Source organism: Gallus gallus, chromosome Z, assembly GCF_016699485.2.
Source record: "Gallus gallus isolate bGalGal1 chromosome Z, bGalGal1.mat.broiler.GRCg7b, whole genome shotgun sequence".
NCBI classification, from domain to species: Eukaryota; Metazoa; Chordata; class Aves; order Galliformes; family Phasianidae; genus Gallus; species Gallus gallus.
The window spans coordinates 29,278,675-29,301,834 of NC_052572.1; the positions used below are offsets into that span (position 1 = coordinate 29,278,675).

At 34.7% G+C, this 23,160-nt stretch overlaps 1 protein-coding gene across 50 annotated transcripts in view; it reads right to left on the reverse strand.

Annotated features, from left to right (window-relative positions):
* Positions 1 to 23,160, reverse strand: part of PTPRD (protein tyrosine phosphatase, receptor type D) — a 362,219-nt gene that overhangs the window by 79,347 nt on the left and 259,712 nt on the right. For 21 of the 50 annotated variants that reach the window (XM_040655771.2, XM_040655770.2, XM_040655769.2 and 18 more), the window contains 6 exons: positions 17,015 to 17,224; positions 15,036 to 15,196; positions 12,147 to 12,161; positions 9,671 to 9,783; positions 2,853 to 2,972; positions 432 to 529 (listed from right to left, as the gene is read on the reverse strand). In XM_040655771.2, coding sequence (XP_040511705.1) covers positions 432 to 529; positions 2,853 to 2,972; positions 9,671 to 9,783; positions 12,147 to 12,161; positions 15,036 to 15,196; positions 17,015 to 17,224 — 717 coding nt within the window. The remainder of the gene's footprint in view (positions 1 to 431; positions 530 to 2,852; positions 2,973 to 9,670; positions 9,784 to 12,146; positions 12,162 to 15,035; positions 15,197 to 17,014; positions 17,225 to 23,160) is intronic. The other 29 variants (XM_040655786.2, XM_040655765.2, XM_040655783.2 and 26 more) reach the window with 5 other exon arrangements.

The window sequence follows — 23,160 nt, forward strand, 5'->3', positions numbered from 1 at the left end:
TCATGTGTATCAGACAAGTGCAAATTCTTTACTCCATGAAAAATTAACATCATGGACTGTAATTTCTTCTTTGTGGACTGTATGGGTCCTGTTAACACTTAACGTAGTGGATAATTTTTTAATAACCCAAGTTGTTTTTAACTGCAGAGTAGATGGATGGTGGTGCATTAAAACTGAAAGCGCTGTTATCATTCAACCACTGCTTTAAGTATGTGCACACAGAATCTGATTGACACATATCTTTATAAAAAGATTGTTAGAAGCAAAGGAGCCACCTTGCTGATGTAGTCATGTTACTCAGTGGACTTACTTTACCATGGCTTTATCATAGAAAAATGGCATCACCATGGTGGATACATATCAGGGATAAGCCTAGAGAAACAAAAAAACATGACATTTTTGACAATTTGAGAAGTGAGAAAATAAATTACCTCGTACTCCTGTGAGAACTTCAAATTGTCATTTGCTTTCAATCTTTCAATATGATCTGCAAGTTCCAAGATAGGTATTGGGGGATGACTGGCCATACCTGTTGGAAAAGAAAGAAGAACCAAATTTAAAATAAACTACAGTGATGACAGCACTGTAGAAATCAGAAAATGTAGTAATTAGAATGGCTAGAAATGTGTAAATAGTAAAGATGTCATATGTGAGAGGAGCAGGCAAATACTTTGGTTACTCAAAGCACGACATGCTCTGGATAGATGAGCTCTGAAGCCAAATTAAAAGAAGTCACCAAGCATATTCCCAAAGCTAACATTCCTAGTGTAAAGGAAAAAGTTACTGTGAGATGAGTCAATGAGGTTAGCTAGGCGTGGAAAAATGAGACAGTTAGGCCTGATGTTGACCTCTACTTTGAGTAATGACTCTTAACGTCATTTCAAACTTCTTCTCCTGCACTATATGATATGGGAACTGCATTGAATTAGATGAGGAAAGATGAGCTGAGAAACAGACACTGAAAGAGCCCTAAAGGGGAAAGAACAGTATTTTGACAGAAAGCAAAGTGACTTATGCATAATCGAGAAAAACGAACTTGAAGGATGAAGGTTACCAAGGTAACCGCAGACACCTGAACCTGCAAAGAAAATGGTACAAAACGAAACCTTGAACCAACAGAAAACTAACTTATAAAATTAATGTAAGTAAAATGAAATGGATAGCTTGAGGATTAATAACAATGTATCAAGGTCTAGAAGACTGACTATGCATTCTGACTAAATTAAAAATACTGAAAATATTTTATGAAATTTTGAGGTTACTGACATTCACATGCAAATACAAATGACTATAGTAGCATGCATCATTGCTTTTAGACAACGGTCACTGAAGACAAAATCAGACATCAGACAGAGCTTCAAAAATGTTTTCACTAGTAGCAGATTGTAGAAGCAGGGGTTGTACAGATTAGTTGGACACACATACTGACTGCACTAGCACCTTAAAATATGCTTTATTTATAGCCCCATTTATCAACCCCCAAAAGTACCTACAATCTACTTCAGGTGTAAACATCTTTGTCTACTGATGAAGATACTAAGTGAAAAATAAAACTAAGAGCTGGGAAACAGAGATAGAAATGGGTGAGGAAGGGAGTACAGGAACAGCAAGGCAAAAGAAGGACAGAAGAGATGTGGGGCCAACTAGCATAATCTGCCAGCTGAAGATCTGACAGACAAAAATTTGTGAACATCATTGTTTTAATGTTTGTCTCCATGACCCTCATCCAACTGTTTACATTCTTCTCTTTGTGCTTAATTGAAGTGAATTTTCAATTGCTTGTGGGAAATCAGAGCTGGCTAGAAAAAATGAACTAGTGAACCCCAGAATCTCTTGAAATTACAAAAGGAAAACAATGATGACTCAAGGGGGCTCAAGCTGGAAGCCATGTTGCACAATGTCATTTGCTTTGTCACCGTGAATTTCAAGAACATGCCTAAGACAGTTAACTTGCATTTCCTATAAAGTAGCTGAAAATGACCATGTGATTACAACATAGTCACATTATAGCTTGTTTTCATTTCTTTCTTTCTTCCTTCCTTCCTTTTTCTTCCTTTTTCTTCTTTCCTTCCTTCCTTCCTTCCTTCCTTCCTTCCTTCCTTCCTTCCTTCCTTCCTTCCTTCCTTCCTTCCTTCCTTCCTTCCTTCCTTCCTTCCTTCCTTCCTTCCTTCCTTCCTTCCCTTTCTTTCTTTCTTTCTTTCTTTCTTTCTTTCTTTCTTTCTTTCTTTCTTTCTTTCTTTCTTTCTTTCCTTCTTTCCTTCTTTCCTTCTTTCCTTCTTTCCTTCTTTCCTTCTTTCTTTCCTTCTTTCCTTCTTTCCTTCTCTCTTTTCTTCCTTTCTTTCTTTCTTTCTTTGTTTCTTTTTCTTTCTTTCTTTCTGTCTTTACTCTTCTTATATTTTTGTTTCTTTGACATTTCAAGCTAAATACTAATAATATCCAGCAACACTGACCCTATCTGACTCTATAAACATATATTTTTGTATTGCCTTCATAGCACATATGGGACGTTGAAACAGTGTTTAAGTAGACATAAAAGCAATTTGTCAGACAACTAACAAAACAGAATATTCATCTCTAATGAGAAGATTTATTAGAAATTTCAGTTAACAAATAATGAATAATTTGAATCAATTCATGTTGTCTCCCATTTTCTTTGAAATTTCACTTATTCTCAGAAGAGTGACAGACATCTAACAGTTAAACTGATTGATCCAGATCAAGCACCCCTATGGAAAATATGTCAGTGAAAAGGCACAAGAGAACTCTAGACTGATCCAGAAATGGAGGTGGACTGATGTACATCTAAAACAGTGCTTGAACAGAGAAAATAATAGAGACAAAGATGTTTAGACCTTTTCGAGCGAATCGTGGGAGAGAGTTATTATCATATAAGGACTGAGTGGTAGTTTGGCTAGAGAGGGAGGACACAGAGCCAATCAAGGAGGCGTAGGGGACTGAATTACTGCTCAAAGCTGCAAAAAGTAAAAGCCAATTGGAAATGGGAAACAAATTAGTAACAGTAGTAGATCACCATAATCAATCAATCTTGTACATACAAGCACTTCAGACATGCACAAAACAGAGTCTGGAAAGTCAACTAAGGTATTTAGAGGTCCAATTATCCTACAGTAAATATAAAGGACATAAAACCAAAGAGATGAAAGTTCTTGTATACATGATGAACCTGACTAAATCACCAGCATCAAATATTTACATATATATATATATTTTAAATGCTGATTATCCAGTACTTTTGAACTCTTCTTATTTTTGTGCTCCTCCACATGCCAGCTAATGCTCCTAAAGGGAGAATTCATATTAAACATTTTGTGCAAATTGAAACTAGATGTAAAAACTTCTTTATAAGAAAAGGAAAATACTTAAAACTTCTGAAACTTGATAATTTTGACCACATATAAACACCCTTTCTCCAGGATTTACTTTAGGCAGTTACATTTAAACACTTTTGAAATTGCTTCAGATAATATACAAAGTATGCTCTACTAAGAAGCTAGAAGTAGCTATTTTTCTTAAAAAGAACCGCTAGAAAACTTTTGCTATATAATCAGTCTGTGAATCATAACAAGCATCATAATATAATATGCTATGAATGAATATGTTAAGATCTCAACCTACCTCATGTAAAAGCACAAGGCTTCCACTCAACTTGACTCAAAACCCCACCCAAAACACAGGTAAACACACTTATTTTGTGGCTAAAAATAACAAAATACACTTATTTTCTGACACTTCTCCACATAAATCAACATATGCTACAAAAACACAAAGGATTTCAGACAAAAGACAGTTAAATTTCAACAGGTTTTGTAACATGCAATTAAATCAAAAGAAACACCATGCCAAATCCATGCTTTAAAACTTTCCTTAAAGAAAGAAATTAAGAGAAACAAACACTGGAAAAAAACAAATCCATGCAAAGCATAGTTGAAATTGTATTTATAATGAGCGTTTATTTCCAAACTTGGTAGAAGACAGTCAAATTCAACTGATCTTACACAGCCTAGTATAGTAGCCCCCTACAAGAATTAAATTAAAATGTATGTTTAAATTACTGTGTATAAATATCTTCTGATTAATCTGTGGTAAGCATATAACTAAGAAGCATGCAGTACCACGTTTGGTACAATTTTAAGGCACAGCTGCAAAAGTAAGGTCAGAATTTAACTGCAGTCTTTATCCAGGCATTATATTTGCTCAGTGCAATTCTTTACCTGACTGAAACAAGTGGATGTTTTGGCCTTGTCAATAGTATGTTAAATTAGGATTTTGTGTTATTGTCAATGTTTTATTCGAAGGGCTTTTAAAAACATCTGAGGAACATACTTACTTATAAATCGGGACATATATGTTGACATGTCCACAATAAATAAGAGCTTAGTTAAAAAAGAAATAGAGTGAACATGTGCTAGAGTACAGAATACAGTTCAAGTGAAATGAAAATGAGATATACTATTTTCAGAGATATTTCTTTATGGAATGTATTATATTAAAGACATAAATCAAATTATCACGTTTGTATATTAAATGTTCATTTATTACATACTCCTTTTTATTCATTTACAAAGAATTCCCTCCCACATACCAATCAAGATTAAAATGTTATCCCACTACAGAAAGAGGAAGGAATCAGTGATGGTTGATACTTTCTCTTATCAGAAAAATAAAAACATCTGTAAAATTTGGACATGGGAAATTGAAAATCATAAAATCATAGTATCGCCAAAGTTGGAAAAGACCCACAGGATCACCCAATCCAACCATTCACCCATCACCAGTGGTTCTCACTAAACCATGTCCCTCAACATACCATCCAAATATTTCCTGAACACCTCCAGGGTCTGTGATTCTACCACCCCTCTGGGCAGCCCATTCTAGTGCCTGACCACCCTTTCAGAGAAGTAATATTTCCTAACGTCCAGCCTAAACCTTCCCTGATGCAGCTTGAAGCCATTCCCTCTAGTCCTATCACTAGTAACATGAGAGAAGAGGCCGACCCCCAGCTCACTACAACATCCCTTCAGGTAGTTATAGAGAGCAATAAGGTCTCCCCTGAGCCACCTTTTCTCTAGACTGAACAATCCCAGCTCCTTCAGCCACTCCTCGTAAGGCCTGTGCTCCAGATCCCTCACCAGCTTTGTTGCCCTCCTCTGGACACACTCCAGGGCCTCAGTGTCTTTCTTACAGTGAGGGGCCCAAAACTGGACACAGTACTTGAGGTGTGGCCTCACCAGTGCTTAGTATAGGGGGACAATTACTTCCCTGTTCCTGCTGGCAATACTGTTTCTGATACAAGCCAGGATGCCATTGGCCTTCTTGGCCACCTGGGCACATTGCTGACTCATGTTCAGCCGAGCATCAATCAATACCCCCAGGTCCATTTCCTCTACACAGTCTTCCAGCCACTCCGCCCCAGGCCCGTAGCATTGCCTGGGATTGTTGTGGCCAAAGTGCAGGACCCGGCATTTGATCTTGTTGAACCTCATCCCATTGGCTTCAGCCCAGCTAACCAGCCTGTCCAGATCCTTCTGTAGGGCCTCGCTACCCCCAGGCAGATTGATACTTCCAGCCAACTTGGTGTGATCTGCAAACTTACTGATGACACAGTAGACACAAAAGATGAAAGATTACACTGATTTTAGTAGGAATTTGCTATCCAAGAAAATCTATCCAGGATGTCTTTCATATATTAGACAGATCACTATTACTTTAAATTTTCTGTTAACTCAGAGCGATCTTGCGTACAGAACTAAACTTACAAGCTCTGGAGAAATACGTTACTCTGCAATAACTGTTTTAAAATAGTTACACACATGCACATAATACTGCAAAATGAAGCCACTTTTTTTTCCAGAATAATTCTAAGGTGGATCAATTATTCTGTAATGAATGTAATTCTTCTTGTGTATCAGACTTAGACTTGTCAAAATCCCCAGGGTATCAAAGCAGAACATCCCACTCTTAGTGAGCTCTAAAAGCTCTCTACAGTGAGAAATAGCCTGAAAAGTTCTCAGATCCTGATCTGAAAATTGCTCGCCTTATTAGAGTGTTGCAAAATCACTGGCTAATATCCAAGGAAGAAAGAAATTACTTTGGAGAGCAGCAGAATCTTAAACTCCACCTTCCAGATAAGCAGATTTTTATTAAAGTTAGATAGTAAACAAGTGAGAAGTAACCTCTAGGTTAGATAGTAAACAAGTGAGAAGTCAGAAAAGTTGTTTTTTTTTGCATGCTGAACCTAAATCACACTTAAGGTACTTAAATCCTGCATGTGAATTAAGTTCACACATGTAAAATACATGTTGGATAGGAAGCTATTCCCATTTGGTTTTGCCATGGAGATAAATGTCAGTTCTTCTTTCAGCTTATCACCTGATCATGACAAACAGAAACTGTGTACAAAAACCATGGGAAAGAACTTTCTTCCTAGAACAGATGACTAAACGCAGACATCACTTTTTACACTTTTGTTACTTGTACTTTTTTTCGTATGGAATTCAAAGAATAAGAGGTTCATGAGCATTTAGTTACCAAATTAAAAAGCAGAATCTTCAATTTGGGGCTGCAGTAATTTTATTCTATTTTTTCTTGTATTTCAAAGTATCTTATTTAGTTCATAAGAGATAATGAGATAATTGTTTAATTGGCAGCCAATTAGGCAACTTACTTATAAGCATGACACATAATACACTTAAATGAGAAGAAAAAACAACCATTTTTCAGGAATTAATCAACTCATTTCTTTGGCTGACTGCAGACTGAAGTCTTTCCCCAAGCCTTAGGTCTCTCAAAACCCACTCAAACTATTTAACATCAATTATTCTTCTCTGTACAAAGCTTCTCTTCCCCATCTGATGGAAACCTTTGTGATGGCTTAATTATTACCTCTTCTCTGTCTTTACTTTCCCATGTGGCATAAAGAGTGGAAATTTGTGCACCTGGGTGATGATGTTATTCCCATATTTTGTGGAAACTTGTATAATGGGAAGAACGTGACTTTCCCTCAGCTACTCTACTTACAGAAGAATAACAGTCTCATACATGCAACTGAGAGATTGAGTATTTTCATGTTTACTCAAAGAAAACTTGGCACAGCTGTGACCCACACACTAGCATATGGACTTATCTAAAAAATATACATTTTTTTGGATTACACATATGGACAAGGGATCTTGTTCTCAGATGTAGAACTGTGGGCTATTCCAAATGTCAAGACAAAATGTCAGGTGTTTTTTTTTTCTTTTTTCTTCTTTTTTCTTTTTTCTTTCTTTTTTCTTTTTCTTTTTTTTTTTTTTTTTTTTTTTTCCTATGGAGTTTCTCTCTCCACCTACTGAGAAGTAAAGCCAGAAATGAATTTTACCCTTTGTGGACAAAGTAAGATAGGAAACCCCTTTGGTAAGTAAAAGATAAGATAGGACTGTAATTTTTTATTGACAGGACAAGAAAAAGTGATAAGAAAGCAAGATATTTTCTGGGCTGGTAGTTTAGAATGTGGATTTTCATTATATCTTCATGTTGAAGTGACTGTTTTATTACCAGTACAACACAAGTGTTGCCAAAATCACTGCAAGAATATCACTGAAGATAAAATACTGCTTTCCAATAATTTCTTTCAAATAGACATGCATAACTAATTGTATTGAGAGTATTTTGCACTAGTAGTTAGAATTTCAAAACTAACACCAGGGATTAATTTTCAAATTATTTTGATAGTTGTATCTGATTTTCTCTTCTTGAACAAAAAAAATATGATTTCCATGATTTTCAAAAAGTGCTCATTTAAAAGTCTTTTACGGGGTTACAGGCCTGACTTTTACAGGATTGTCTCATTCTCTCCCATAGTGTTTCTCCCAGTGAGAACTGAACATCTAAGTGTGCCAACATAATTTATATGTTCTTCCCCTGTATCTCTTCACATCATGGATTCACCATAAACTTTTCTGTTTCTGTCTTTGGTTTCTTTATTGCAAGCAACTGGCACACCTGAAAAGCTTCAAGGAAAATGTGGATACTTCCACAAGTTAAATAAATAGCTAATAATAACAATAATAATGTCAAATCATCAATCCTGATGCAAAAACAACAAAGCTAATGTCCTAAACCTAGAACATTTCTGTTTTTCCTCCACATTTGCCTTGGGAAAGATTTGTCCTGCGTGTTCCTTAATAGTATTAGTGTGTGGAGCTGGATAAACATTCCAGCAATATCTAAGTTAAATTCAGGAAGATTTAAACAAAATTGTATCCTACTGCAAATTAAGTGAAATTCTGTTTATGCTAGCATAGGAACTGCGGATTGACTTCACTGCAGCTACAATCTCATACTAAGAACAAGGTAATTATCAAACGTTACACAGCAAGATAAATCTCCTAAGATAGGATCCTGGTATTTGGTTGCATGCAGAATATCATAAGGTCTTGATATGTGTCTAAGTTTCTTACGAAAAACAATATCATAATTTGATTTCTATATTATATATTTTTTTTCTCCAGTAATTGAATCCTCCATTTTGTGAAAAAAGATTTAGAGCAAAGAAAGAGCTCTCATAACAGAAATGGACTGCAGTTCTTCTGCTTAACTAGCTTCACAGAAAACTGCCAGCTTCCCAAATCAACTACAGTACTGCAAGGAAAAGTATACTTCTCTCCAGTTCTTTTTCGATCAGTGAAGTGCCTCAGCTGCTAAAGAGCATTCACTGTACATTCACTGTACTGGAACAAATTAAGGAAAAGCTAAGGCAAGCCTCAGAATACTTCGTTTTCTACCTCTGTCATATGCATGCACTGTGGATGTTGGGTCCCAGTTTCACTGTTCTGACAAACACAATTCTCAGGAAGTTTCTGTAAGTAATTTGCAACAGACCAGGACTGTGTGCGATCATATGACTAACAGAAATCTGGAATACACCATGACCAAAATTAAGGTAATTTTGAAAACAAAATAACCATTCATAAAGCATTAATAAAAATCAAATACTGTTTTAAGTATTTATCTTGTGTTTCTTGACTACTAAACCAAAAAGTATTTAGGAAAAGAATGCTTAATAAATATAAGTGTAAATGGCTAATAAAATATTTGAGTGTGTTACTTCAAACTTTTAGAATCACTGTCATGTTATTTCACTTTTGATCCATCCTAACATTGCTTGATTTTTTTAAAAAAGGACCATTTCTCCAGATAATCTGCCTATCTATATTTTACATTTACAATGTACAAAAAAAAATTAAGGGATATTGATGGATTACTTGATAATGCAACAGATAAGTGGGAAGCTTATTTACAAAAAACAAAACAAAACAAAAAAAAACATATATACAAACAACTATAAAACAACATAGTTAATAAACAAAGAGATGTGCATTTACTAATAATTTTCTAATGCTTTTAGGTTTACCTTGTAATTTTAGTATATTCACACAACATACTTGACTTGTGATTCTTTTATACAGAACAATAACTGTATAATTTAGGCTTTTTCTTTAAATACAGAAATTAAAGAACAATCGCCAAACCTATCAGAGAAATTTATTGGAAAAAAAACTCATAAGCAATCAAAATACACATATTATAAACAAGCATTCTGTTTTCTAACAGCGTAACTAATCAGAGTCTGTGAACACAGAGCTCTCAGAGATATATTACTACCTCTCACCTGGAGTTTGAAAATTAAGGCGTCGCAGCTCCACAGGGTCTGTAGGATGGTGAGAGGGGACTTCCTTGCTGTTGGGTATGCTGCTCTTTCTAGAATCAGATTCAGCCCTCTTCCTACATGGAGAAGGTGAAGAAATATATATTAAGTAGACAAAGACAAGTGACAAAATAGACAAAATATGTTAAGTAGACAAATACAAATGTCTGAGTCTTTAATCATTAAATTATAAAACATGAGATGCATTCTGAAAGTTTTTGATCCATGCAAAGATAAAATAATTTTGCACAGTAAGCAGGGAAAGTACAATTTGCCATGGCAAAACAAATTTAAATATAGAAATGTTAAAGGGAAATGTCTGGGGTACTCTGCCTCTGCCCTAAGTCTATCCTCTAGATTGTCATCCAGGGCACCAGAATAATTATCTATTGTGAGACATATCACTCAGTGCAAGAGATTTCACACAGCATCTATTTTAAAACCTATTCTGTTATGCCTTTATTTAAAAGTTACTTCGTCTTCAGCATGTAATTAAAAATTTACTATTACTGAATACTTCATCTCTGTACTGCTTATAAAATAATCTGCATTCTTCTGGCACTTTCAAGATGACAGAGAACAATACAGAAAATACCTGGTCCTTTCATGTTCTAGGAAGTAAGAATCTGCTCTATTGAGCTGCATTTCACTTCATGCATCTGATCCCATATACTTATTCAAGGTTGAGATTCTACCTGAACATTTCTGATCAAGTTAGGACTTTCAGTGAAATTTTAGTATTCTTGTCAGTCTGCCTAAAACAATCTGGGAAAAAGAAGGAAAAAAAGAAATATCTCATCTATGCCTCAATTTATCTAGAGAGAAGTAGCATCCATAGGTGTTCCGAGTCTGATTGTTTAGGTAAAATGGACCCCTGTCAGTGGAGGGCATTATTTTCTGCTGCAAAACATAGAGAACTGTATTTCATAAATAATATCTAACTGTTTGCATTTTCACTCTGTAATCTGGAAATTTAATGGTGAATTTCTAGTGGAATCCCTCTTCCTTAATCTGCTATGAATTTCTGAATTAAAGAGCAAATTGGCTGAAATTCTTCATAAATATAAAATGAATATAGAAATAGCAGCAAATAACTGCTTTTCTGAAAACAGAACTTAGATGATTCTAAGGTTTTCTATAGCTAAATCTTTTCCAGGTTTCCAGTATTTTGTCTAATGTATCACTATTCTTTTCTGCTTTCTGTTTTCTGACTCACTCACAATGTGGCAATACTAAATCTGTTATTACTCTGCTGGGCTCCACTCTTAAAAATGCTCGGATTGATTTCTCCCTGTTCTTGAAATAATGAACACCCGTTGTCATCCTGGGAAAAGTGGATCCAACAATATTTCTTCCAACCAGAAGACTGTGCAAACAACCAAAGAGCAATATTGCTGAAGAAAATCTTGTCATCTGTTATTTGAAAGTTGTCTAATTTTATGACAAAAAAAAGTTTTCTTGCTAAGAAATATAAAACCTTAGCACTTGTATTAACTTAAGTAAAAAAATGCAGCTTTAAATCTGATTCCCTAAAAAAAAGAGGATGACCATTTGATATTTCTTTCTTTTTTTTTTTTTTTTTTTTGCTTCTCATCCTGACTGTCGTAAAGCAGCACAATGTTTTAACGTTTCTGTTTTTGTTTTTCTTTTTCTTTTTGAATAAAGATGAAGAAAGGCAGCTTTCCATTTATGAGAAGTATTTTTACCTTTATTTCCTGTTTCTGAAGTCTAGGGATCAGCGGAGCTGTCCAGAGACAACCTTCATTACCTTTCATTTGCAAGTGAGTTCTAGGCAGCACAATTTCTTATTCGTGTATGAGAAGCACTAGAATTTCTTCTGATCAGATACATGAGTATTTTCAACAGCAGCACACTTAGGACCCTTCTATCTTTCGTATCTCAGATTATACGAAGAAATAATAACTTTTTCAGTTAGAAAATCAGGACAAATTTGCTCAGGGCACCATTTTCACTGGTATAAGCATATCAGCACTTAATCTATGTATAAGGAGTACTATGGGGCTCTTTAGGACAACTCACACTTCAACCACAAAAACACATTCATTTAGCAGCTGTTGTTACATAAAAGCGAACTGTTTTAATTTAATGAAAACACAAATAAAAACATATTACATTATGCAACTGTGTTTTTCATTAAAATGTACCTGATGTACACACACACACACACACACACACACACACACACACACACAAAAAGTGGTGAAAATTGGCTGTATATGCTAAGCTAATTTAAGTGTTGCAAAAATGTAAAATATCTTGTAACTGCCTTCATATTGATACACTACTGTCTACACTCATTTAGACTGACAGATGCTCTGTTTTAGATCATTATTATAATAACTTTTTTTTCCTTTTCTCTCTCTTTTCTAGCTACCCCATTTCTAGGCTAAATGAAGGGTAATTATTGTTCTGTTCTCACCTGTCAGGTTTACTACTCCATTTCAATGCAGCGAAGAGGAGAGAAAAGGTTAAATGTTGGTTTATCATCAGCAATCAGGTTAAACATGGCAACAGGAAGTACAAGGAATTTTGACACATAGTAGAGACATATAACTAACCCAAAAAATGAAATGACTCTTTGGGAATCAAAGAATAAATAGAAAACACAGGTTAAATTAAAAGAGATTCTTTTGTTGGGGGGAAAAAAAAAAAAAAGTGTTTTCAATATTGTTGCAAAGTAATTCCACATTGAACTCTAAAATACCAGAGAATGGATGTTTAATTCAAGCTATAAAAAATATTACATAGATAAATGAAGTGCCAATAACACATCAGTCTTTTCTCTTAAAGAGAATAGAGACGAGAGGAGGGAGAGGAGAAAACAGGGTGGTGGGGAATATGGGAGAAAAAGAAGGAGTAAAAGGGAGAAGAAGAAGGAGAGAAAAGAAAGGAACCAACAAGGTTAAATACATTAAGAAAAAGAAGAGAAAACAAAATCTTCAAAATCACCTTACAAACACAAGTAATAAAATAACGAGAAAATATTTTAATGATGCTTTGAAAAGGAAGGTAATCATAAACATTTATCCCATGAAGCATTACACACCTTTTCAGATTTGAAGAAACTGGAGTCAACCGGTTCAAAAGTGAATTGGATGGATTTACTATATGTTTGCCTAAGCTATACAGTGTAGCAGTGTACCGCTTCATCAAAATGAGCCTGGGATACTTCATCTCCAAATAACAGTCCCCATAACAGGCACATATTGTTTCTAGACAACTCAGTCTACACCATCTCTACATCTAGTTAAGTGTTTTATTTCTTTGAGATTTCGTTTATAATCCTTAATGTTTTGTATATTTTACTCCATGTTTGAACCAGCAAAAACCCATACTTGCGGTCAATAATACAACCAAAAGGAAAATGATTAGTTAACTTACCTAGATCCTTAAATCTGATTGCTTAGATTTAAGCCTAATAGATTAAAGACATACCTTTGAATAATCCTCTCCCCTAAGACCACTGTACCATTCTTATAATGCCAGAGAATACTCAACTTGTCAGTTGCCAAGAAGCCAGTTCAATTTGCAGAGATATCAACTCCAGAAAGACAGGAAATTAGATGATAACTTGGTAAAAAGGTTTTTTTTTTTTTTTTTTTTTTTTACTGTGAGGTTAGTCAAACAATAGAATGGATTGCTCACAGAGGTTAAGGAATTTCCGTCCTTATTGATATTGAAACTCTCTTGGAAAAGCCTCCACAAGGCTTTGAGGGGTGGCCATGGACTGGCTTGAGGGGTACAGCCGTATGGTTTTGTGAATCTGTGAGCATTTCTGCACATGGAATATTAATCAGCTGCTGTCATGTTGTATATTCTATTGCAGCTATATCCAATGAGAACAGAAGGTATTCTTCAGTGATTTCACCATCTATTACTGTAAAGTATTAAGTTGCCACGAACATTTGACTTTATTGTGACACAAGATCCAAAAATCATTCTAAGCAATATCTTTTCTTTGAGCTTTGAAGAAGTCTAAATGCAGAAGTAACAACTTTTATACAAGCTGACAAATAAATAATAAAGACTTCATTCATGCACTCCTAGTCTTTAGGCAACTAAGATTTGCCTCACGCTAAGTAGGCAAATTATCCACACTATGTGAGATACTATCTGCTTTAAATGAACGCAATACTTCCCCCTTAAAATGATTCTTTTAAAAATTTCAGCCGCCATTACTCTCTGACTGAAATTAAAAAGTGAAAGCAATATTGAAAATTACAAAATAGATCCAAGTCTTTTCATAATTTTTTCTACAGGCAAAAAGAACTAAACATAATTCACTATTATTTTAGTTAAGTTCTCTTCACTTCAAGAAACACACTCATCTTCTTCTCACTACCATACCTCTTTAAATATTTTTCAGACAATGTAATTGACTACACCTCTTGTCCTTTGTTTTCTTTTCTATCCCTTATACTTATTACATTGGACGCTGGTCATTCTCCCTTTCCACAATTTATTTGTTAAATATTTAACAATTTATTTGTTATATATATATATATATATATATATATATATAAAAGAAGACATATATATATATATAATAAGGAACAATATATAAATCTTAAAATCTACTTTGTCCTTTTGAGTTACTATCTTGATCTGTTTGAACTCATTTACACCGTAAAAAATTGCTAAGTATAAATTAAGGTATCATGCAGTTTTCATGTAGTAAATTCTAAGCTCAAAGAAAGTCCTTTAGGTAATAGCAAACTACACCTGTGTTATGCACAGTGGAAGAAGTAAAGTTTGATCTGATTGTAAGACTAGCAGAAAACAGCTACTGATGTTTCTTCAATCTCTCAGTTCAGAGATTCAAATTCATAACAATATACTGCCAAATTAAGGTCATCTGTCAGAAGTGAAAATTTGAATTACTTGAGTGGAGATGAAAATCATGCTTAACATCATCCTGAATGTAACCCCTGATGGATTACTATCTCACTTCTAAAATTAAGTTTTAAATGTCAAATGTGTGAATCTGTATATATTTATACACAAGAGCAGAGAGCTTTTTTTTCTTTACAAATGTGCAAAATGGAAGTAAAATTTAAATGCAGAAATGGTAATAAGATGTCATCAGCAGAAAAAAAAAAGTACTCACATAGCTGTAATGATTGGAAACGTTCAATCAGAGATCTAAAATATCTGCAGTGTTCTGGGAACCATTAATAAATGCAATTATATCTTGACATAATGACAGTTACAACTGTAGTACAAATAATGGAGTGTGGAACACTACAATAAAATAATCAACACAGCAGAAGGGTACACACATCGTAAGAAAACTAAAAGGTAAACTTACCTTTTATAAAGAAGTATCGCTATAACAATGCAGATGATAAATACCACTGCAAGAACTGGTCCTACAACCCAGATCAAGCCTTCTTCTTCATCTGTAATTGGTTGGGGATCGAGATCCATGGACACAACTGGATCAGAATATGGACTGGTTGCATACATGGTCTATACAAATAAAGTAAATCCTTCTTAACAATAAAGGCATTCATTTAAAATACTAGCCCAAATCTGAAGTAAACATACATAAAGTAGTAATGCAATGAACGTAGCAATGAAAAGCTGCTATTTTTCTTCAAGCTAGGCAGTTCATAAATTTGCAATCTGAATGCTGTGTTGCTATTACATCTTTCTTTTGTGCTCTACATATGGTCTGCTAAAAAATGAGGTAATAGCATAGTCCTTCGCATAACACTTTGCAGCAGTATTCTGAAAGGTACACAAAGTGTTATGAAAAGAGACATGTTTTACCTCTCTTTTTGTCTTGTTTCCTCCTGCAACAGCTACAAGAGCATCTGAGTTTAAGGTGAGAGATGGCTAATACCAGCACAGCAGAGACACACCTAGCTGGTAAGCATGACAAAAATATTCATTTATTCTCTTTTGCCAAACACGACACCAGACATCACGGGTCTGTGATCTCTTTCCAGAAACTAGGGAATCTGTATGTTTCATTCCCTCAACAGCTGAGCTGGTTGAGACATTTTCTCAGCCTCAGTGATCTCAAAACATACAAAAAACAAACAAACAAACAACAAACTATCTTGCTGCAGTAAGAAATACTTTGTATTTAGCCTCTGCATTTGGAGCAGGCAGAAAAATGCTACAGAGGGACTGCAGTTTGAGCATTTATTGATGATTCTCCAATATGTGAACTGGATTTTGCTTTGCCTTTAAACCTCACAGAAAAAAAAGCTGTATAGTAACTGTTTAGAACCTTCCAGATGCAGCACCATAAGAATTTTTTGTCTAACAATCTCTGTCAAATAAGAGAAAGGAAAACTTTTGATTTATATCAGAGCTTCCAGGAGATACTTATTTATTTTTCAAATAAAGCTATGTATCCAGAAGTATACAAATTGAAACAGCTTCTTCATAGTGTACAATTTGGTAAACTCAATCGACATAAATAGTAATTGTAAGATTGCACACTAGAAACATATGACTAGAATTCAGATTATTAGCTTGGTAGTTCAAGTGGCTGAGCCAGCAGATGTACATGTCAGATGTAGAAACTGATTAGAAGGTGACCATGTTACACAGTGTATGCTAAAATCTTAACAAGCATTGATATTTGTCTCTTTCTGCTTTCTCCGTGTCTCTCTCCCCCTTGCTTTCTCTTCCTCCCTTTGTTTCCCTTTCTTCTCCTCTTCCTCTCTCTGTCTCTCACTGTCTCTTTTTTTTTTTCCCATATATTACACACCTATTAACTCAAGCATAAATGGAAATAAGTACTAAACAAATTATATGAAGAGAAGTGACAGCTCATTATTTAGCTCACCTCAGAATTTTTCCTTATGTTCTTACTTTCTAGCAATTCACTGTTAAAGCTGTTAGGAAATTACTGTAATTAAAAACAGTAGCTGTGCACATCTCCAATTCAACTTATCTTTCCAAGAATCCTGCATATATAATACCACTATTTGATTGTAGTCTTAAGTCAACTACGGAACTCTTTTTCAAAGGCATTGAGAAAGATACTGCTGTAAAGTTCATGCCTCAGAAACTGTGCCGGTGAACTCAAACAGCAGAGCATGTAATTTGGAAAGGATTAAAGCACAGCTAATAAAAGGTGATCCTTAGCTTTCGGTTAAACACTGAAGTAACACACCATGGTGCATACAATGTAATTAAATTCAAAGACTTAACTGGAAATCAGCAAAGATTAACTTTAGACATATACCTTAAAAACTTGAGTAAGCACTCAAGAAATGTGTTTCTGATTGGGGAAGGTAATTTTGGGACTGAAATTACTCATTAACTTACAGATTCTGAGTGCTCCATTACAGCCAACACAAAGAAGACATATTCTTGACCACTTTGCAGTTGTTTATTCTCAAAGCCACCATAATGCTTCTTATCCCCCAGTGTGAACTCCGTAGGAAGAACTTCAAAGTGAGCTGCAATATACGGCTTTAATTCAGCTTCCCTCCCAAAACGAATGCTTCTGCGTTTCCTAGCTATCTCCTTAAGAAGCTTTACAAAAAAGGGAAGGGAAAAAAAGAGAGAGAAAGCATTAACAGAAAGATACGTGTAAGCAATTTTAAGGTAACTTATTATCAATGTAATGAGAATATTTAATGCATCTAATGAATTTAATGCAACTACAAAAAAGCAGTTAATCTACATTATATCGGGGCATGTCAGTACCACTAAATGAGTTCTTGCAAAAATTTCCTTGCCATCCTTGCTAAGATACTACATAGCAAAGGTATTATCCATACTACAAACACAGGTCAATTAAATTATTTTTCAGTGTCTGATATTCTTGTATTTCATGGAAATACATAAATAGATAAAAATATAAATATAGAGTAATATCTGCTTTTTTTTTCTGAAGAGAGATATATGTATACCTTCTTTTCATATATACATACAAGAAGTTAGTCAATGAATAGTTTTTTTGTCATCCATATAAATATAAAATGTACTTTCTTATTTTCTGTATGATACAATAAAACTAAGTCATATGATGTGATTATTTAAAAGTTGCTAATAAAAAATCCAAAGCTTAAAATATCCCAATTATTGGAATTAATTTATATTACCTACTTTAACTTTTTCTGATAAGTCTGAAATACTGATTATTCAGTGAACTACCAGTTGTAATAGCATACCATAAATAAACATGTTGACACCTTTTATTTAATGATATTTATTTTTCTCTCATTTCTCTCACAGTTGTTGTTAAGATCACTGAGCACTTTTGAAAAATGGAATTCCACAAAATATCAGCTTTTCTATCTGGTTAATAAATAGTAAATCAGGTGCAGAAACATGTAGGGAGGGATTCGTAAAAATATCTTCCATCTCAAACCTGAAACTGACTGCCATTTTTTTTGTTGTTGTTGTTCAAAGAACCAGAAATCATGTGCATCATGATATGTTCAACATACAGTGGTTTAGTGATAAGAAAAAATAGCAGGTCCTATGAATCCTAAGACCTGTTTCCTGCTGCTAAGCTAAAAAAAAATTATTTACCAACTTACCATACACAACTACACTTCAGACTTTAACTGCATATTTTGGCTTTCAAAATGTCACTTTTCTTTGTCATCTTGAATATTTCTACTGATTAACAAATATAGAATGTACATCAGCACATTAGCAATAATATTAAATACTAGGCTCAAATCTGTAAAACAGATACTAATTAATGATGGAACGGAAGCTCAGCTGTTATAATCCATTGATGAGTTACTTATTAAATAACACAAATGCTTATTCAATACCTTTTATCACTTCAGATATAAGGACATTCAAGAAATATTAATCTGATCTGATTATGAGAAGCCTGAACTTTTCCTGGATGATAGGGGACGACTTCTAAATCCATTAAACTGTTCCACCCATTTTCCACTTATGAACCTTCTTCAATGTCCAGTAGACTCATTTTGTTATCATAGATTTTTCCAAGGTCATACAGTTCTTTGAGACTTTTCAGCATACAAACAATCCTAATACAATCATGCACACTTTCTTGTTAGGAGGAGGAGACAAACGTCCAGAGATAGAGTGAGATAAATAGAAAGGAGACTACAATGAAAATTCCACTATTTACACTCATTTTAGGCATATTCTAAGTCATGGAATATCTCTATTACCTCTTCAGCCTTATGCTCCTGGTTAGCTAGCTTCTTCTTTCCCTTCTTGAGATTTGTGTTTTGCAACTATCATATTAAAAAAAAAAAGAAAAAAAAGAAAAAAAAAAAAAGATGATGCAGATAAAATAATCTGCATATTAATACTCCTCCTCATTGGAATGCATGTTTCAAACATGACCTATAGATAGTCATGGAAACAATCTGTACCACTCAGATCCAAAGTTAGACTCATAGATTCACTGAATCATTAAGGCTGGAAAAGACCTCCAAGACCATCTAGTCCAACCATCAACCCACTACCACCATGCCTACTAAACCATGTCCCTCAGAGCCATGTCTATAATTTTCCTGAAAATCTCCAGGGATGGTGACTCCTGAGCAGATTTTTCCAATGCTTTACTACTATTTCTGAGAAGAAATTTCTCCTAATATCCAACTTGAACCTCTCCTTGCACAATTCAAGAAACTCTTGTCCTTGCCACAGCCTCCTTTCAGGTAGTTGTAGAGAGCAATAATGTCTCCCCTGAGCACCCTCTTCTACAGATTAAAAAATCCTAGTGCTCTCGCTGCTCTTCATAAGACATATGCTCCCGACCCTACAGTTATCCATTAGTTGTGTCACTTGGTCATAGGAGATCAGGCTGGTCAAGCAGAACCTGCCTTTCAGGAACTCGTGTTGGCTGTGCCTGATCCCTTGGCTGTCCTACCCATGCCATGTGATTGAACTCAAGACAATTTGCTCCATGACCTTCCCCAATACTCAGGTCAGGTTGACAGGCTTATAGCTCCTCAGATTCTCCCTCTGGTCCTTCTTGTAGATGGGTGTCATGTTAACAAGTTTCCAGTCATCTGAGACCTCCTCAATTAACCAGGGCTGCTGATAGGTGATGCAAAGTAGCTTGGAATTCAGTTCTGCAGGCTCCCTCTGTACTGTTGGGTGGATCCCATCTGGCAACAAGAACTTAGGACAGTGCAGGTGAACTGTCTTAACTTGCCCAGTTGAGGGTAGGTAGATAACAGTGTGCAGTTAACTGCTTTCCAGCCCAGCTCTAATCCTGAGCCTGTTCTCTGTTGCAGAGTTATTGCATTCATTTAACTGTATCAATTCCATTGTTCCAACTCTAAAACTTATACAATGGAATTGATCCCCTATGCAACAAAAAAAACTTGCCAAAATTTGACATTAGAAATCATGTTAATCACTGAAAGACTCTATTACAGTCAGCAGCCCATCGTTCTTCTTCATTCAAACAGTTTTACGAGCAGCCAAGAGTAAGTTTTCATGGTATAAAAGTGAGGGCTGAAGAAAAGTGCAATACTGTAATATTAAGAAGAATTCCATGCAGTTGCTTTACAGAATGTGTCTTTCATATCTGTTGCTAGCTTCTTATATCACAGGTAATGTTTCTAAGGGCAGAACATGAGGCAGAGACCGATCAAAATGCACTAAAAAGCCCTTAAAAAATAATGTTTTTATATGAAGCCATCTTTTAGAAAAAAGGCTGAGCACCAACTACACTGAAGTCTCCTGAAACAGAAGGGTATATATTCAGAAAGCAACCAAGTGATATTTATATGTAGGTTGCATAACATCTCTGTTTGTATCCATGGAAACGACAACAGATACAAAGAGCACAATAACACTATTTGATGGAGCAAATTCTCAGCTGCAAAACACTATTTTTCAACGCAGTCATCACAATTACCTATACATTTTTGCTGACGATGAACAAAAGCCTACATGATGTGCTCAAAAAAATCTACAGTTTAGATTTACAATCTAAAAATCACATTGCTGTCACCACAGTTGAAACACACCACTCACCATCTCATGGTGCTCACATCCACAGTTTTGTCTCCATAAATGTTCAGCAAGCACTGATGCATATAAAAGAGTTCAGTTTTTCTTAATGCTGCATGGCAACAAAGTGTAACAGAATATTGGTGGGAAGGTTCAACCTCTGTTGCCATAACACCTCTGACATTGTGGGCCAACATAATAAAACAGGGGGCATAATGTTCAGAGCAGTCCTTGTACTAACTTGAAGCCAGAAACTATAAGTAGGAAGAGACGTACGTGGTTAGACTCATACCTGAAGATGACAACCCTTATTTTAATTTTCTGGTATGGTATCCACTAGAAGTTAAAGACAGTTGTGTGGCTACCTCAAACAAATTCTTTATCTATGTTTCCAGGTCAGACCACATTTACGGTATGAGTTTTAAATTACTCATTAAAAAGGTCAAAATACCATAAGGAGTACTAAAATCAAAAGTAGATTACAGTATTAGGGGAAGGAGAATGTCTGATCTTAAATATGCCTTGCATTTGAATTAGTAATATAAAATGCACATATTTAGCAGATAAGAATGGCGAAGTACTCTGTTGCAGTGTTTGAAGTAATCAGAAGCTGTTTTCTCTATGACTGATTGAATTTAATTGGCTTGAGTAAACCAAAATGTATTTAATGGGCAAATTAAAAAAAAAAAAAAAAAAAAAAAAAAGCTCAAAATTCTTATTCATCACCTATGTCCAGCTAAACTTAGTTGTGTTTGTGTTTGTGTGTAGGTAAAAAATTCATCTGTGACATCAATTACACATGACTGAATAGACCTTAAGTGAACTTCTGGCCTCATTCATATTTCATATATAGATGAGGTTGCTGCCAAGTATCATTACTTGCACAAATATCCCCTGTGGTTCTTTATATCAAGACTTCACAGAAATTATTAAATTGATTTAAGACTTAACATGCAGGTTTTTATTTAGATTTTATCACTTACAAATCTAAAGCAATCCTGCTCTATAATACATAGTGCAAAACATAATATTTTGTTAAATTTCATTCATTTTCATGACATCTATTTGAAGGAGAAGTAATGGAAATTCCAAGCTTATAAAAAAGAACTGTCTCAGCTACTATTTTTAGATAAATAATATTTATAGTCACTATATTTTATGCTCTTTTAAGATTCTGCATCTCTCTTAATTTATTTAAAGAATGGAGATTCAAGAAAAAATGAAGATTAAGTATATGTAATAAGGCTGAAGAGGTTTTTTGAGTGGGTAGTTACACAACTGAGTTAAAATTCCAGAACTATGTTTTCAGTTAAGATTTTTATTCAGGTAATCTAAGAAAAGCATTTGGAATACACTTCATTGGAAAAACGATTTCATTTTTTTTCTGACTAGCTGTATATATGAGATTGTACTAAAAACATAATGCACAAGTATCTTCAGTTTACCACTAAGAACTACTTACTTAGATAGTTGTGGTTTTGGTTTGTTGATGCTGTTTTTCCTCTTAATTTATTTACTGGGCCACTGCTTTCCCGTGTTTTCAGAAATAGCACAATACAGAATCATAGAATGGTTCAGGTTGGAGGAAACCATAAAGATCACCAAGTTTCACAGCCCCCTTCCCCCTCTCCATGGAAAGGGTTGCCAGTCTCTAGACAAGGCTGCCCAGAGCCGCATCTAACCTGGCATTAAATGCCTCCAGAAATGAAGCATCTACTACCTCTCTGGGCAGCCAATTCTGAGTAAGAAATTTCTTCCTAACTGCTAACCTAAATCTATCCTCTTATAGTTTAAAGCCATTCCCCCTTGTCCTATCACTATCAGACTGTACATATATTTCATATTTTCTAAAGCAGGAAGAAAAATAGTTTTCTAAGTAACAGAAACTGGATGAGGGAGCATGAAATACAAACACTGTCTAGGTATTATATATATATATAATTTGCCCACCAAATAGTTAGTATATGTATTGGCATGACTGTAAAAGATATATCAAGGGCTTTTATTCTTTATCAGAAATAAATTTCATTTTCCAGTCAATGCATATCTTATTTCTTCCACCATTAATTCTACAATGTGGTCTCAATTATATCAGTTAAAGCAGGAATCAACCCTTCCTGACCCAAATATTTCTGAATTAATAAATGCTATTTATCAAACTATTATACAGATTAATGCACCACAACTTGCAGGATGATTAAAATAACCCTTTGCTGCAAGAATCAGCAACAAAGATCCATAGAATTTAGTTGCCAAAAAGTTCAAAGTCATCCTTTAATTTGTTAATGGTACTGAATAAGACTATAGTCTTTGGACATTAGAAGTGAGTAGTGATATTAAATCGCTTTTCCATTATTGTATGTATCTTTCCAACAGAGTTTTACTCTTAAACTGTATTTGATGTCACTGAAGACTATAATCATGAACTGATGGCATTTACAGTCCAACTCTTTTAAAGGGAAGATGTTAATGGATAAAAGTAAGATAGCACTGCGTTTGAATCACAC